The sequence below is a fragment of the Nannospalax galili genome, unplaced genomic scaffold, assembly GCF_000622305.1.
Source record: "Nannospalax galili isolate Female #2095 unplaced genomic scaffold, S.galili_v1.0 scaffold453, whole genome shotgun sequence".
NCBI classification, from domain to species: Eukaryota; Metazoa; Chordata; class Mammalia; order Rodentia; family Spalacidae; genus Nannospalax; species Nannospalax galili.
This window is the reverse complement of record NW_008334081.1, coordinates 1,838,316-1,852,025: the sequence shown is the minus strand read 5'-3', so window position 1 is coordinate 1,852,025 and position 13,710 is coordinate 1,838,316. Positions and strand designations below refer to the sequence as shown.

Genomic DNA, 13,710 nt, shown 5'->3' with positions numbered 1-13,710 from the left:
CAGGCTGAGCCATCTCTCTAACCCTTTTTAAGATGCCTGTGCTGTCTCTAGGAACAGTCTTTGTCTTGGTATTCCAGCCCAATAATTCATCTTCATTGTGACCATTCTTTTTTTCTTTTTTGGGTCTTTTTTAAGACAGGGTCTCCCTGTAGCCGCAGATGGCTTGGAACTCGATATGTAGACCAGGCTGGCCTGGATCTCACAGAGATCCACCTGCTTCTCAGGTCCTGGGATTAAAGGCATGTGCTACCACACTGGCTGAATTTTCATTTGAAAAAGTTTTAATATGCCGTATTCAAAAAATACTTCCAGATTCAATGTAATTAGCAGTAAAACTCCAAGAATATTCTTCACAAAAAATAGAAACTAGGTCCTAAAATTTGTAGGTGTATTAGGGTTCTTTAGAGAAACAGAACTGATAGGATGAGAATATGTGGGTTGGGGGAGAATTTATTAGCTTACATTGAAATGATAAAAATAGCTGAACTGCACCTGAGAGGCTGAGAATTTGGTAGTTGCTGCGTTTTGGAGGCTGGGTAGGTGCCTCAGCAGCAAGAGGTGTCCCCATTGGCTGTCTCACACTAGGTAGTTGCTCAGTCCACAGTAGATGGCTCAGCATTCCCAATCTGATGCCAAAACCCAGAGGTTTCTGAAGCACTGCTGGTCCTCAGTCAACGACAGAAGCCTGGGAACACTGGCTCTGATGACAGCAAAGGAATCAGTAGCGGCAACTGGATATATAACTTGGTGGCAAGAGGGAGGGCCACACAAGCAGAAGGTGAGTAATCTTAAAAAGCTTACTGCAAGACCTGAAACTTATGCTTGTAGAGGAAGCATAAGGAAAACCCTTTGAGATGCAAGCACAGGCAAGGACTTTCTGAAAAACACTTCAGTAGCTCCGGAAATGACAGCAAGAATGGCAGTTGGAATCGCATGAAATGAAAAGTTCGTGCACAGCAAAGGAAACAGGGAAGAGACAGCCTGAAGAGTGGAGACTCTGCTAACTCAACATCCGACAGTAGATTAACACCCACATCTATAAAGAACTCCCAAAATTAAGACCAGAAACCCCACTCCACACAAGCCATCCGATCAGTAAACCTGCAAATGAATTCAGGAGATAGTTTTCAAGAAATATGGGGGCAGGTGAGATGGTTCAGTAGGTAAAGATGCCTGCCAAGCCTGATGACCCGAGTTTGATAACCACATAATGTAAAACCAATTCCTGTAAGTTGTCCTCTGACCATTCATGCACCAATGGCACACGTGTCCACACATAAAATAATTTTTCTATATATTTGAGTAGCCTGGGACTGACTATATAGACTACGCTGGCCTTGAACTCAGAGATCCACCTGCCTCTACCTCTTGGGTACTGGAATTAAAGGAGTATGCCACCATGCCCAGTATTTTTTTAAAGAAATGGCCATTTTTAATAGAAATGGCCAAAAATACATTAAAAGTTCAGCATCCTCAGCCACTAGAGAAATGCAAATTAGAAACTACATTGAAATTCTGTCAGAATGACTATATCATCAACAAAACAAAAATTGCTAGTGAGAATGGAGGTGAGCTGTTTGGTTTCCTCAAGTACGCGCTTAGTTTTTTGCGCATTGTCTTTTGCATTGTGGGCACTAACCAGTGGGTGATCTCAGTTGTGCCTTGTCCCTGTGCTGTAAGTTTCCCCAAAACTGTCCAAGTCTCTATCCTCAGGAGGAGAACACTCATGGACTTTTCAGACCTCAAAGGACATAGCCTGAGGAAGAGTGCCTGAAAACATGATCTGGACCTTAGGGACACTGGAGACTCTAGGCACATACAGACTACTGCACACCACCCCGCCCCCAGGCAGACTGCAGGTGTTTGTGGACAGCAGTCTTCCATCAGGCACCTGTCTGTTTTTGAACATCACCCACAGCTCTGTTGACACCTCTCCTACCTGACTGGTCCCTACTCCTGTGAGATGCTGGTATTCCTCAACCTCCCAGTCTCAGCTCCTCTGGTGGTTATTGGTTCTATCTGCTAAGTACTCCTCTGCACAGGCCAGGGTGGACTGTGGGAACAGACCATGGGACATGGCCCTCCGGAGCTTGCACTATGGGTGTGACCCTCTTCATGGCTTTTTATCCCTGGCATGGCGCCTGGAAACACTTTGAGTCCCCGGCATCAGTATAAGGCCCTGGCTAGCCACAGGGAAAAGCAGCTTGCCCCACGTCTGCCATCACTAAGAGTGAGAAACATGACTCTTCCACACACTGATGTCTGACTCTTGTTTGTGGTTGGGGTATAATTTAGCCTCTAATGGAGAAGTCACCCTGAGGGTTACATATCCAGGACAGTGGGCACGTGGTGTTGGGCGGGATGGGCCATGTCTGGCTGCAAACATGGGTTTGAAATAACTTGCCATGGGACATGGTGGCAAAACATCTGCTAAAGCTCATCTGTGATGACTCAGAAGGCAGAGAGCATATGAAATACTCGATAAGTCCAGTGGAGGAAACGGGAAATACTGGCTTCCCATGAATGACACTGCAGGATGGAGCATATGGAATGGTGGGTAGGCCCAGAGGAAGAAGCTGGAAAACACTGGCTGTGAGAGATGGCCATGGGCGGCCCTTGGCAAGATACTACAGGAAGAGCTAAAGCCAGTCCAGCTTTGCCGGTTGGAGAAAGGGCGTAGATGAAGGCCAGGAATGCAATGTTGCCACTGAACGTGTACTCCTCTGCACCTCTAATGGAATGCAGAGCCACAGCAGACTGACATCCAGGTTGGCATCTAAGATAGGTGCACACCTCCCATAGCTGCAACTGCTAGTTGTCATTTCTGACCTTGCAAAGATCTAAGCAGTGTCTAGAGGACACTGTGGGTACAGCTGTGGTACTTGGACCTGGAATCAAGGTTCTGTGAGAACATGAAGGTGTCAACTTGGCAATGTCAAAGAAATGTGAAGCTCAGATGAGTTTGTAACCACCGAGACTTGAAGGCAGCCTTGGCAGGAAGAGGTACAGAGCAGCCCTGCTGCTGAAGAGGGCTGTGGGCATCATCTTTGGGTGTGGCCCCTCTGGATGGTGGCACCAGGGCACCAGAGAGCAAAGCAGGGCTTAAGATCAGATGGTACCCTCAGCCTCATTGTGGTTTGAATATGAAAGCCTCTCCCCAAGCTAGTGGTGCCGCTTGGAAGACTGTGGGACCTTCAAGAGGTGAGATCTAGCTGTGGAAAAAGGTCACTAGTAGCTGGCCTTTGAAGGTTCTCTCTGCTTCCTGCCTACAACCACCTGAGGAATCTGTCACAAGCTCCCACTACCACTGACCAAGTCACCCTTGCTGCTAAGCCTTCTTCACCAAGATGGTCTGAAATCAAGAGCCAAGCTATGCTTGTTGGTATAGTTACAGCAGTGACAAAAGTAACCCCTCTTTCCTCTGAAAGGTGTCACTGTAGTTGTCCCCTCTGTCCCCTGCTGGGTGTGAGGGTGGTTCCATCCTTGATGGGGTAGAGCCTCATCTAGTGCTGTGGTGGGGATTATGCACATGAACTGTCAAAGGAGAGGTGACCCTAAGCCCTGGTCTCAGTTTGGGGTACAACTTGGAGATTTTTGGACTGTCACTGCTGAAGGGTGGGAAGATTCCTGAAGAGGAAGGAGGGCTGGATCCTGGGCAGAGGCCTTTGAGTCATTTGCCCACCATTTCCAGTTCTCCATTTCCCAGCTGCCATGTGTGTAGTGGGACCGTAATGGTATGCCCAGTGTGTTGGAACAAGAGGCATGCCACAGTACACTGCCAAGGCTGGAGGCTAGAGTGCCAAATGGTCCAGTGGTGATCAGCAGCTTGAGTCTTTGGGCAATCGTGAGGAATGGCTCCACTTGCCACCCTATGAACACAGAGCTTCCATTTCTATCAGGTAATCTAACCCTACAGTCCGCCATTGTAGAGTTCCCAGCCTAAGCACTTCATCCCTGCCACCCACACCTCCCTTGCACTCTGGCCTTGGAAGTCTGGATCCCCCCACCCCTAACCCAGTGCTAAGGAGCTGAGATGTGATCAGAGTCCTTCAGGTGAAGGCTCAGAACAAGGGTGTGACAAGCTCAGCTCAGGTCTGGTTGAAGAGAAAGGAGAACATACCCCTGGGGTTCCTGGGTAGGTTCCCAAGCTTCTGTTTCTTGAGGTCTACTGGGACAGGCTGTGACCAGGATTCCTGGGAAGAGCATTCATCTCCCCCAGTCCTCATAGGCCAGCCCCATCCCTGGCAGCTGAGTAGGCGCAAAGGACAGGGTGGAAACAAACAGGGAGGGAGGGCAGGTCTGCAGAGTGGAGGTTGTTTAATGGGGCAGTTGCCATGGTGCCTGCTACAATGGTCCCAGGCTAGAGCCCACAGCCCGTTGCCTCTCCCTGCAGGCAGGCCGAGACTACCAGTGCTACCCAGGTAGCCGCAAGGACAGGCCATCCTGCACAAATGCTTCTGGGACTTGGATCCATCTGCAGAGGGGCTGAGGCCAGCCTAGGAGGCCCGTCCTCCCTTCCTGTCCCCTGCTTGCATCCTTGTCCCTCTGCCAGGAGCCAAGCAAGGTAGCTGGCTGGGTACAGGCCTCTGCAGGGAGGCAGAACAGCCGGGGCCTCTGGCAGATGTAAGGCACAGTGTGGTGGTTGCTGTGGGACTGCTGGGGTACGTGTCCTCAGGGCAGTGTTCAGCAGATGCTGGTCCAGGGTGAGGCATGGCTGTCAGTGTTGAGACAGGAGGCATGGTAGGTGTGGGCCTGCCCCAGGGCCTGCAGTGCAAGAGAGCAGGAACGAGATGGGCCCTGGTCCATGGGCCTCCATGGACACAAGGACCTTCTCCCCATTCCCCTGGCCTGGAAGAGCCCATAGGAGGGGCTTATGGGCCCAGGCAGAGCTCGTGGCTGGAGCCAAGGCACAGTCATGGCAGCCTGGACCACAGAAGGCACAATCGTGGTGTCTGGGAGGTCGAGGGTTGGTCTCCATCAGGGCTAGGCAGACACATTGACATCCCTGAGAGAGATGGCGCTGGTGGGGGCCTCATCCCCGAGCAGCAGGGCTGGCGAGTCCAGGTTGGTGTCTGCCCCAGCATGGCCCAGCTCTGTGCTGGGCTCCACACTGGGCTCAGCACTGGGGCCCAGGCCCTGAGACAGGATCTGCTGGATGGTTCTGCGCAGGTTGGGATGCAACCGGCCCTGGGTCTGGTAGAAGACCTCTAGTGCGAAGGACTTGAGAGCACCGGTACAGAGGTCCTCGTACAGTGGGATGGTGTACATGCGTGACATCTGTGGGAGGTACCTGGTCACATCAGCGGGCTCCCTGGGCACCTCCCACCACCCTAGCTCTGAAGGTGGCCTAGTTCCCTCATGAAGGCCTTGGCCTGGAGTCACACAACTACAGCACCCCCATTAAGTGGCCTCTCACCCTCACCTCTCCCTCTAGGTTGTCTCTGATAGGTTAGGCTGGAGGGGCAGGGCAAGGAACAGGCATGGTAGGCAACCGCCTGAAAAGTCTGGGTGGCCCTTGTGCCCAGACCTGGAAGCTGATGTACATAGGCCTGAGCCCCAACCAGCTCAAGGCTGATGCCAATGAAGAACCCTGGACTCTGGTGTCCAGCTTTCCTCTCTGTGGTAGAGTCCAGGTCACTCTCTAAACCCCTGACCTTGCACTCCTCTCCCTTCTTTTCTGTATTGTGTCCCCCCCACCCCCCCCAGGCCTCCTTAGGTCTGATGGCTTCCCTTCTCCACTCTCTAGATGTGCCTGGTCTGCCTCAGTGGAGAATCTGATGGGGTGGGCCCAAGGAGAGCCACTCCCACGTCATGCCTCTTGGCATGGGGCTGCACCTGGCTCTCCAAGAAGCGCCGGACCCTGTGGAGGTCAGGATAGTAGTCGTTGCGGACAACGATCTGCAGCCAGCGGATGCGGATCTCGGCGTTCATAGAGTCCAGCAGGGACGAGTAGCACTTGGACAGGCTCATCACTACCTCTGGGGAGCAGCAGGTAGGCAGGTCAGGGCTGGACTGAGCCACTCCCTTTCCCCAAGCTACCCTATGGACTATGGGACCCATCCCTGTGGACTATGGAATCCAAAGCCACCTTGGGGCAACGGGGAGCCATCCAGCAGCCGGTCCAGGAAGAGTGCTGTCTGGAAGGTCCTCCATTTGGAGATGTCAATGGCACTGGCTGAGGCTGCTGCCTGCTCCAGGGGCTCTGCAGTCCACAGTTGGAAGAGGGCCTCCACAGGTCGAGTCAGGCTGGACCCCTGAGACAGGTCTGGCTCAGCCAGAGGTGGACCCGTGGCATTGAGCCAACGCTCGAACTCCAGCCCTGCAGGAAAACCAGGCCTGGGGTCCCTGCCAGGGCTGGGTAGGAGGCCACCTGAGCAGCCTGTCATGGAGACCTCAAACCCCAAGAGTATGTATGCCTGGCAGGTAATCTGTTCTAGGGTCTGGGAAGTTACCCAGAAGTCTGTGCCTTTCCTTTGGAGCCACGGGATGGACTCCTGTTAAGGACACGGAGGTAGAAAACTTGGGTTGGTGACCAAAGGATCTTTATCCATTTCATGCCTGTCCTAGATGTGTTGAGGCAGGGGAGGCTCTGCCCTTTCTGGTAAAGCACATAGACTCTGAACCACCCTCAATCCCACAATACACTTCTGTATGTTCCAAAACTTAGGGTCACCGCACCTAGACCTTCCAGCAAATTCTATCTTCTCCCTAGATACTAGCTCCTCTAGTTCCTTCTTTGGTGCCCAAATCCTCAGACCCTCAGCAAATTCTTGTGTGGCACAAGCAGGGACAGCCAGCTTCAGGGTACATCCCACCACCCTGTTCATTCTGTTCTAGGACCTTTGCATGCTGTTTCCATAGCCCTCTCCCACTGGCTGCTTAACTTGGCCCACTCAGCCCAAGTTATCACCTCCTTCTTCAAGGTAGATGCTTCCCGTTCCCCACCATGGCCCCTCAGGCTAGAAGGTACAGCCTCTTCTTTACTGTCATAGTGTCCTGTCCTAGGACCCATGCAGTGGAGCAGGGGCTGGTGGGCTTTCCTCCAACCATGGCTTCCATCTCATTCCCAGCCCCTGGGCCCGCAGCAGAGTAAGTAGCCTCACCTGCCCGACAGTCCACACTCTGCTCCTTCAGCTCTGGGAAGAAGCTCAAGAAGGAGTCCAGCAGGTCCTGGGCCACCACACTGGTGAATTTGTATTTCTCCACATAGGCCTGAGAGATGAGGGGCGGGGCCTTAGCAAGCCTGGAGGGCTGGGCACACTCAGTCCTGGCAGAGCCAGGTCAGCACACTGGAACACTGTCTAAGGGTGTGTATCGCAGCCCAGGTGGGCCACAGGCCCTGCTGGGAAGGTGAGAGGAGGGGGCAGCATCCATCAGGCCAGGTCCCAATCTGGTGCCCAGGTCCCCTCCCCACCTTTTAAAAAGGGCAGATCTGTCAGCTGGAGGAAGTTTTGGGTGGGAGGCAGCAGGTCCTATCAGCTTACTCGGAGAAAGTCGTCAAAGCGCTGGGGATCTCCACAGAGCTGGGATAGGTAGTACACAAAGCAGTAGCCCTTCTCATAGGTGAACAGGTTCATCAAGTGGCTGGGATTCACTCCTGCAGGGAAAACCTTGTCTGGGCTGCCACCGACCACCTATAACCTTCAGGGTGGGGCTGCAGTGGTCTGGAATTGGGAAGCAGACCAGGTGGAAGGCCACTGCCCCTCAGGTGATTACTGACAGCCTGGATGCACAGTGATGGAGCTTGCTTTGCCCTATGGTGACCAGTGCTCAGAGTTGTGAGGCTGTGGCAGGCCAAGAGCACCTGAGGCCTTCCTTGGGGCTGTGGACACCCAGCCTGGCCTTGGCAGTAGCTCAGCCATGGTGAGAAAGAGAAGCCCTAGCAGGGCAAGTGAACAGCAGACAAGGAGGACCTGGGGGTGACACACATGGGGTCCCAGGAGTGAGCCTGGAGTAGAGGGTACCTGGTTCTAGCTTGACCTGTAACTTGCTAACCGGACTGTCCTCCCCAAGAAGCCGCATTTGTCTGTGCAGGGCGTCCAGGCGGAAGGCTGTCTCCAGACAGGTGAAGGCAGCTCCTGAGTGGAGTCAGGAGAGGAGAGGTGGTTGTCAGGGAGGCCGGAGTACCTACAGTAAGGGTGCCACTATCTGCCCACCACCCGACTCCAGGGACAGTTGGATGTGGGCATGCTGGAGGCTAGGCAGAGCTCTGTGCCCCTTGAAATTGGTGCCTGAGAGGGCCCAAGGCTGCTCCACCCCTGCTCTGCCTGTCTTGGGCACTACCGTAGGTCTCCGTGGTGATGCGGCGCTGTGCGTAGGTGGCCAGGCCCTCACTCAGCCACATCTCTTCCCAAGTGGCATTGGTGACAGCATTGCCGAACCAGCTGTGGGCCACCTCATGGATGACATCAATCACCAAAAATTCATCACTCTCCAGGATGGAGGAGATAATGAAGGTGAGGCAGGGGTTCTCCATGGCCACAATGGGGAAGGAGGGCGGCAGGAAAACGATGTCATATCTGTGCCCATGGGTGCAGGGTGAGGAATGGGGCTCTGACTATGACCCACCAGTCCCACAGCTGTACCCTCCTCCTGAGGTGGGAGCCCCACCCTGTAGTATCACTTCCTTCCCAGGAGACAGGGAACCCAGGGTCAGACTAGGGGCTCCCAGTTTGGGCCCCCTTCAGCCTTTGAGGGCAAGGAGGACAGCCAGCCAGGGAGGCCAGGGGACAGGACGTACCTGCCCCACATGTATGGCCCATATAGCCGCTCAGCTGCACTCAGCCACTGTTCCACAGCACCTGACAACTTGCTGGTGGCCGTGGGCAGGAGGCATGGCTCAGCCCATACACGACTCCTGTCACAGGGCAGAGAAGGTGGGCTGAGGTTGGCCAGCCTGGGCCTTACTTGCCCCACTGGATCTTCCCTTTGCCTTGCCTGACCCTGGTCCATTCCACTTTCCTGGATGTGGGCCACACTGGCCCTTCCCACAGCCCCGGGGAACTGCATCCCAGTGGTCATTCAGATCCTTTTGTTTCTGGGCTGAAGAAACTGGCAAGGGCAGGAGGGTACAGATGGCTGTATGCAGCCTTGGGAGTGAGGACAGGATGCTGGGCAGGGCACTGAGTAGGTCAGCTGTCAGGTCTGAATTTGGGGGCTGGGGAAAGGGGAGAAGGTATGACAGCAATGACTCTGGCTGTGGCCACAAGGCAGGGGCAGGGCTGGGCCCACATGCCAGTAGCCTAGAGGAGGTCTTGGGCAGGGCAACCATGTATACAGGCTACAGACTCTGGGCATTTTCCTGAAGCTTAGGTGCCCAGAACAGCATAGTAGGGTTCAGAAGGGCCTACCTGGGCCCAATGTCTGCTGGCTTGAGGTCTCCGGCCACAAGGGCTACGAGGTAGGCGGGCACAGGGTGCTCCATGTGGAAGTGGTAGACACCCTCCTCCTCCACGTACACACTCCGAGTTGCACTCATCAGTACTTGTACCCCTAATGGGGCCTGCAGTGAATGGTCTGAGCTGAGAACAGGCAGCCTACCCAGAGGCACCCACCTCCCAGGAAGGGGAACCACATTTTTGAGGTGTGACTCATCCCCAACAGGTGACTCCAAAATTCAGGTCAGAGGACAGGGAACTTTATGGTCCCACCAGGGAGCCTCTATCCCCTAGGAGGGAGTCCACAACCCAGGTCAGGGAATTCCATATCCATCAGATAGCCTCACAGGCTTGGTCAGGTAGCCATGTCCCCTTCAGAGCATGCCATCCTGGAACACCAAATCTCCCCGTTGGGAGCTGCTAGACTTGGGCTGTAACTCAAGGTCCCCAACAGGTTCCTATAGCTCTAGAGGACCTGGAACCTAACTGTCAGGTCCTGTGTCCCCGTGGGTGTTGCACCCTGGTCCCTGCTCTGGCTCTGACTTCCATCAGGCCTGTCTTTGGCCCTTCTGCATGGTGTCCCACTAGGACAACAGTCTTTAGCAGCTGGGGTCCCAGCCTAGGCAGGCAAGGGTACAGAGGTGGAGGTGGGCCAGTGCCCCTCTGCCAGGTATGCTGTAAGTCCCAGTCTCCTACAGTGCCTGAAGGAGGCAGAAACAACCCCGTGCCTGACTCTGACCTTGACAACAGCTGAGTAGGTGCACTTGACGGCAGGTGTGTCGAAGCAAGGGAAGAAAGAGCGGTTGCACACTGAGTGGCCCTGGGTGAAGACGAAAGGCTTGGCATTGCCGTAGGTCAGCTCTGGGTCCAGCCACCAGATCTGTGGGCAAGGTGGAACATCAGCAGATGGTCACCTCGTCCTGAGCTCTAGGACCAGGGCCAGCAGGGACTGGGAAGGGACAACTGTCCTTGCTGTACTTGTCACAGGCCTGCAGCTGCCCACCTGGCAGACTCATTCCCCTCCCTACCAGGGGCTGTTGATCTACCATGTGTGCACTAAACTCCAGAACCAGCCTTGCTCCAGATGGGTCACATGCCCAGGGCCAGCCCAGGGAGTCTCCCAGGCCTGCTTTGGAGAAGAGGAAAAAGTCCACCGTGGCATTATCTGAGATTACAAAGGGAAACTGAGGCACAGTCACAACATCTGAGTCCAAATTCCCACAGGCTGGCAGCTAGTCTAATTTTAAGAATGTGGAAACAGAAAAACAGAACTTCCTCACATTGGTGGAGAGAGAGTGAGCCCCAGTGTGGGTCAACCTGTGGGCCAGAGTGGGGGCTGGACATGACGCTCCGAGAGAGGACATGTGTGATGTGGGGAGGGCCTTTCGGGCCAATGCCTAGAGAGAGGGGCTGCAGCAGAGTGCAGTGCTGTGGGTGTGCTCCCCAGCAACTGCTGCCCACTCTCAGGCCGAGGTCACTGCCTAGCCAACCTCCCTCCCAACCAGGACTTTTGGGACATTCTGAGTCTCCAGATGCCCAGGCCAGATGCCCCACCGTGCCTGCCCCCACACTGCCCTCTGCCAGGACAACGGGATTGCTGAAAGAAAGTAATTGTTCATTTTGGTGACCAAGGGCACATAAGTCCTCCCAGGGCCATAGACAGGAGACACCCCCAGCACTCTTTATGAGTAGACAAGTGTGTGCAGTCAGGGCTGACTGCCACAGGGGAAGGAACCCAGAGCTGTTAGAGCTGTCACCTCCCAGACCACAGACAAGGGGCACAGGTGGCTGCCTACTCCACAGACCCTTCTTGTTTCACAGACCCCAGGCTTGAGCAGCTTGCCTGCCATGCAGACCTGGCCAGGCCCCTGCCAACATTCCCTTCCAAAGTCCTTTGGGTGCCCTCTCACTGCCCCCACCTCACAGCAGGCCTGCATATGTGTCTTCCTTTTCTGCTGGGCCTGGGAACCGTCTTGATGCTCAGAGACCTGTTTGGAGAGCTAGATCCAAATGCAGCCTCCGGGGTGCCAGAGACCCAAGTGGAAGAGTGCCCCTGCAGTGGATCCTGCCGCTGGTGATGCCCGGCCCACTCTGGGAGGACGGGCTCCCAAATGCCCTTCAGTCCCCACCTTTTCCTCTGGCACTAGCTCTACTCCTGGAGCAGCTCTTCCCTCTCAGTGCCCACAAATCCCTCACGCTCTGCCCAGTTCTCATCCTATTGCTCCATGTCCATATGCCTTGGCCTCAGTGAGCTAGGCCTTTCCAGAGACCACTGACACTTTAGAACGGGGGGCTAGGACCTGCCCCAGAGGTGGGTGCCTTCCACTCCAGTGCTTGGCAGTTGAGGGTCTGGTGGATAAGGAATGGACCCATGGATTCTCTAGACACTGTAGGGCAGGGAGAAAGCTGGTTTTTGTTTTGTTTTGCTTTCTGAGACAAGATTCCACTATGTAGCTCTGGTTGGCTCAGAACTTGCCATGTAGACCAGTGGGGCCTTGAATTCGGAGACTGCCTGCCTCTACCTCTCAAATGCTGCCAGCATGCCTGACAAGAATATCTTTGCTGGGGTGGGAATGCAGGGATGCAGGGGGTCTGCAGCATCTCCAAACTGCTTCAGGATGGAGCCTGCTGTCAGGACTTCCCCTGGAAACCCAGACAGCTCCTACCACATCCTTACTAGGCACAGGGGCAGGTAGGGATGTGAACCCTGTGCTGCTCAATACTCAAGTGCAACAATGGGCACCTCAGGTTAGAGGCCACTCTACTTCCACAGGTGTGGGCCAGCTCAGAGGCCCTTTGTCACTCTGGAGCCACCCAGTCCCTTCCCTGTCTGGAACAACCATAAAGCCACACAGCAGGCAGCCCATGCTCACTGGCTTTGTCTACAGCAGCCTGCTGAGGGCCCTGCCCCAGCCCTGTGCTGTGAGTGGGCAGCACAGACACCCAGGGCACATATTCATAGGGAGGCATGCACATCCCTCAGCTTCACCCAGCATGCTGGGAATCATACCTACCACCTGCAGAGTTCCTGACCTACTGCAGCGGGCAGTGGACTGAACTTAGCAGGCCAGCTGCTGGCACAAGGCAAGGGCTCTGGGAAGAAGTAGGGTGGCAGGCTCCAACCAAGGAAGGTGCAGGAAGCCCACAGACAGGAATCTAATTGTCTCGTGCTGTCCAGATGTCACCTTGTTCCTTTGTTGTTCCTGGCCTGTTCCTTTGGACTCCCTGGGCAGTGACAGATGGACCTTCCAGACTGCTGTGTGCTCTGTATCCATGGTGAATGTCACATGAGAGCTCTCTCTACTGTAACCTGGGGAGCTGGGGTGAAGCACCATGCTTGGGGAATCAAAGATCCTGTTCTAGTCTACAAACCACTGTTGTGCAGCCAGTGTCAGCCTGGCATCCCTGGCTTTTTCCAACAAGGCCTGTGGAGTTGTGGGTGCCCTGTGACCAAAAGCCTAAGCAGAGCCTTGTGTGCCTACTGTGTCGGTTCAGAGGTGGGATACACCTGCCTCCGCAGGCCACAGTCCAGCCCAGGGAGCCCAAAGCCAAGCCTCGTGGCCCACAAGGCCTGTCTGCTGCCCACTGGAATTGCTCTCCCTCATTCTACCTCCAGAGAACAGACCCGAGTGTCCTCCAGCCTCTGAAGGCCGGGTCACTCGAGGCCCTCCTGTAGCAGGCACTCTTAGAATATCCCTCAACTGGACTCTTACAGATGGTTTGGCAGCCCACCAGAATCTGCTCTTGTGCCCCCAGAAGGCATAACACCTGAAGGAAGGGTCTTCCTGAATGACAGGTCGGTCCCTATTCCCACTAGCCACGGGGCCTGGACCTGGGACTGTATTCAAAGCTCCCAAGAACTTGCAGGCACCATCTGAGAATCACCCAGGGCACCTGGGGAGGACTCCTGGGGCCGGCTGCCTGCGCTCTGCAGGTGCCTCAGAAACAGGGCGCAGCTTGCCACCACCTGACAGTGAGGTGGGGGGCTCTGTAGAGCCCCGCGGACCACCGGCAGCCCAGGTGCCCACCGGGGCGGGACTCACGGCGGGGGCGTCCGTCGAGGTGTAGCGCAGGATGACCTGGAAGGGCTGGTGCGCCTGCAGCTCGGGCGGCAGCGTGACTGTGAGCGAGGAGCCGTAGTCGGTGAACGGGTCCAACCTGAAGGCCAGCGGGCAGTCGGCGGACTCCGCGCCCGGGGCGTCGGGGAAGGCGGGCACCGGGGGTCCCGATCCGGGGGCGGGGAAGGCGAAGGCGCAGGGCGACCCCGCGGCAGCCGGGGCGCGGCGGAAGGAGGCCGAGTGCAGGCGCAGGGCCGGGTGCGCGTCGAGTACGA

At 55.4% G+C, this 13,710-nt stretch overlaps 1 protein-coding gene across 2 annotated transcripts; it reads right to left on the bottom strand.

The window, feature by feature from the left end:
• Window positions 1-4,288: 4,288 nt before the first annotated feature.
• Rnpepl1 (arginyl aminopeptidase like 1) lies at window positions 4,289-13,704 on the bottom strand. 2 transcript variants are annotated; one of them, XM_008829138.1, is made up of 11 exons: window positions 13,421-13,704; window positions 10,117-10,257; window positions 9,351-9,502; window positions 8,741-8,857; window positions 8,284-8,519; window positions 7,965-8,078; window positions 7,485-7,597; window positions 7,104-7,212; window positions 6,089-6,319; window positions 5,836-5,978; window positions 4,289-5,277 (listed from the first exon to the last, which is right to left on the bottom strand). In XM_008829138.1, exons 3-11 carry the CDS (start codon window positions 9,476-9,478, stop codon window positions 4,984-4,986), a joined length of 1,485 nt encoding a protein of 494 aa, XP_008827360.1. In that variant the 5' UTR covers window positions 9,479-9,502; window positions 10,117-10,257; window positions 13,421-13,704; the 3' UTR covers window positions 4,289-4,983. The 2 variants fall into 2 exon arrangements, with proteins under 2 accessions (XP_008827360.1, XP_029417503.1); XM_029561643.1 differs by lacking the exon at window positions 13,421-13,704 and adding an exon at window positions 11,297-11,888 and having other exon boundaries at window positions 4,301-5,277.
• Window positions 13,705-13,710: the final 6 nt, after the last annotated feature.

Coding starts and splice junctions, on each gene's coding strand:
- Rnpepl1 (XM_029561643.1), bottom strand. Junction 5,979..6,088: donor TGGCTCCCCGTTGCCCCAAG/GTGGCTTTGGAT, acceptor GCTGCTCCCCAG/AGGTAGTGATGAGCCTGTCC. Junction 5,278..5,835: donor GGCGCTTCTTGGAGAGCCAG/GTGCAGCCCCAT, acceptor TACCTCCCACAG/ATGTCACGCATGTACACCAT.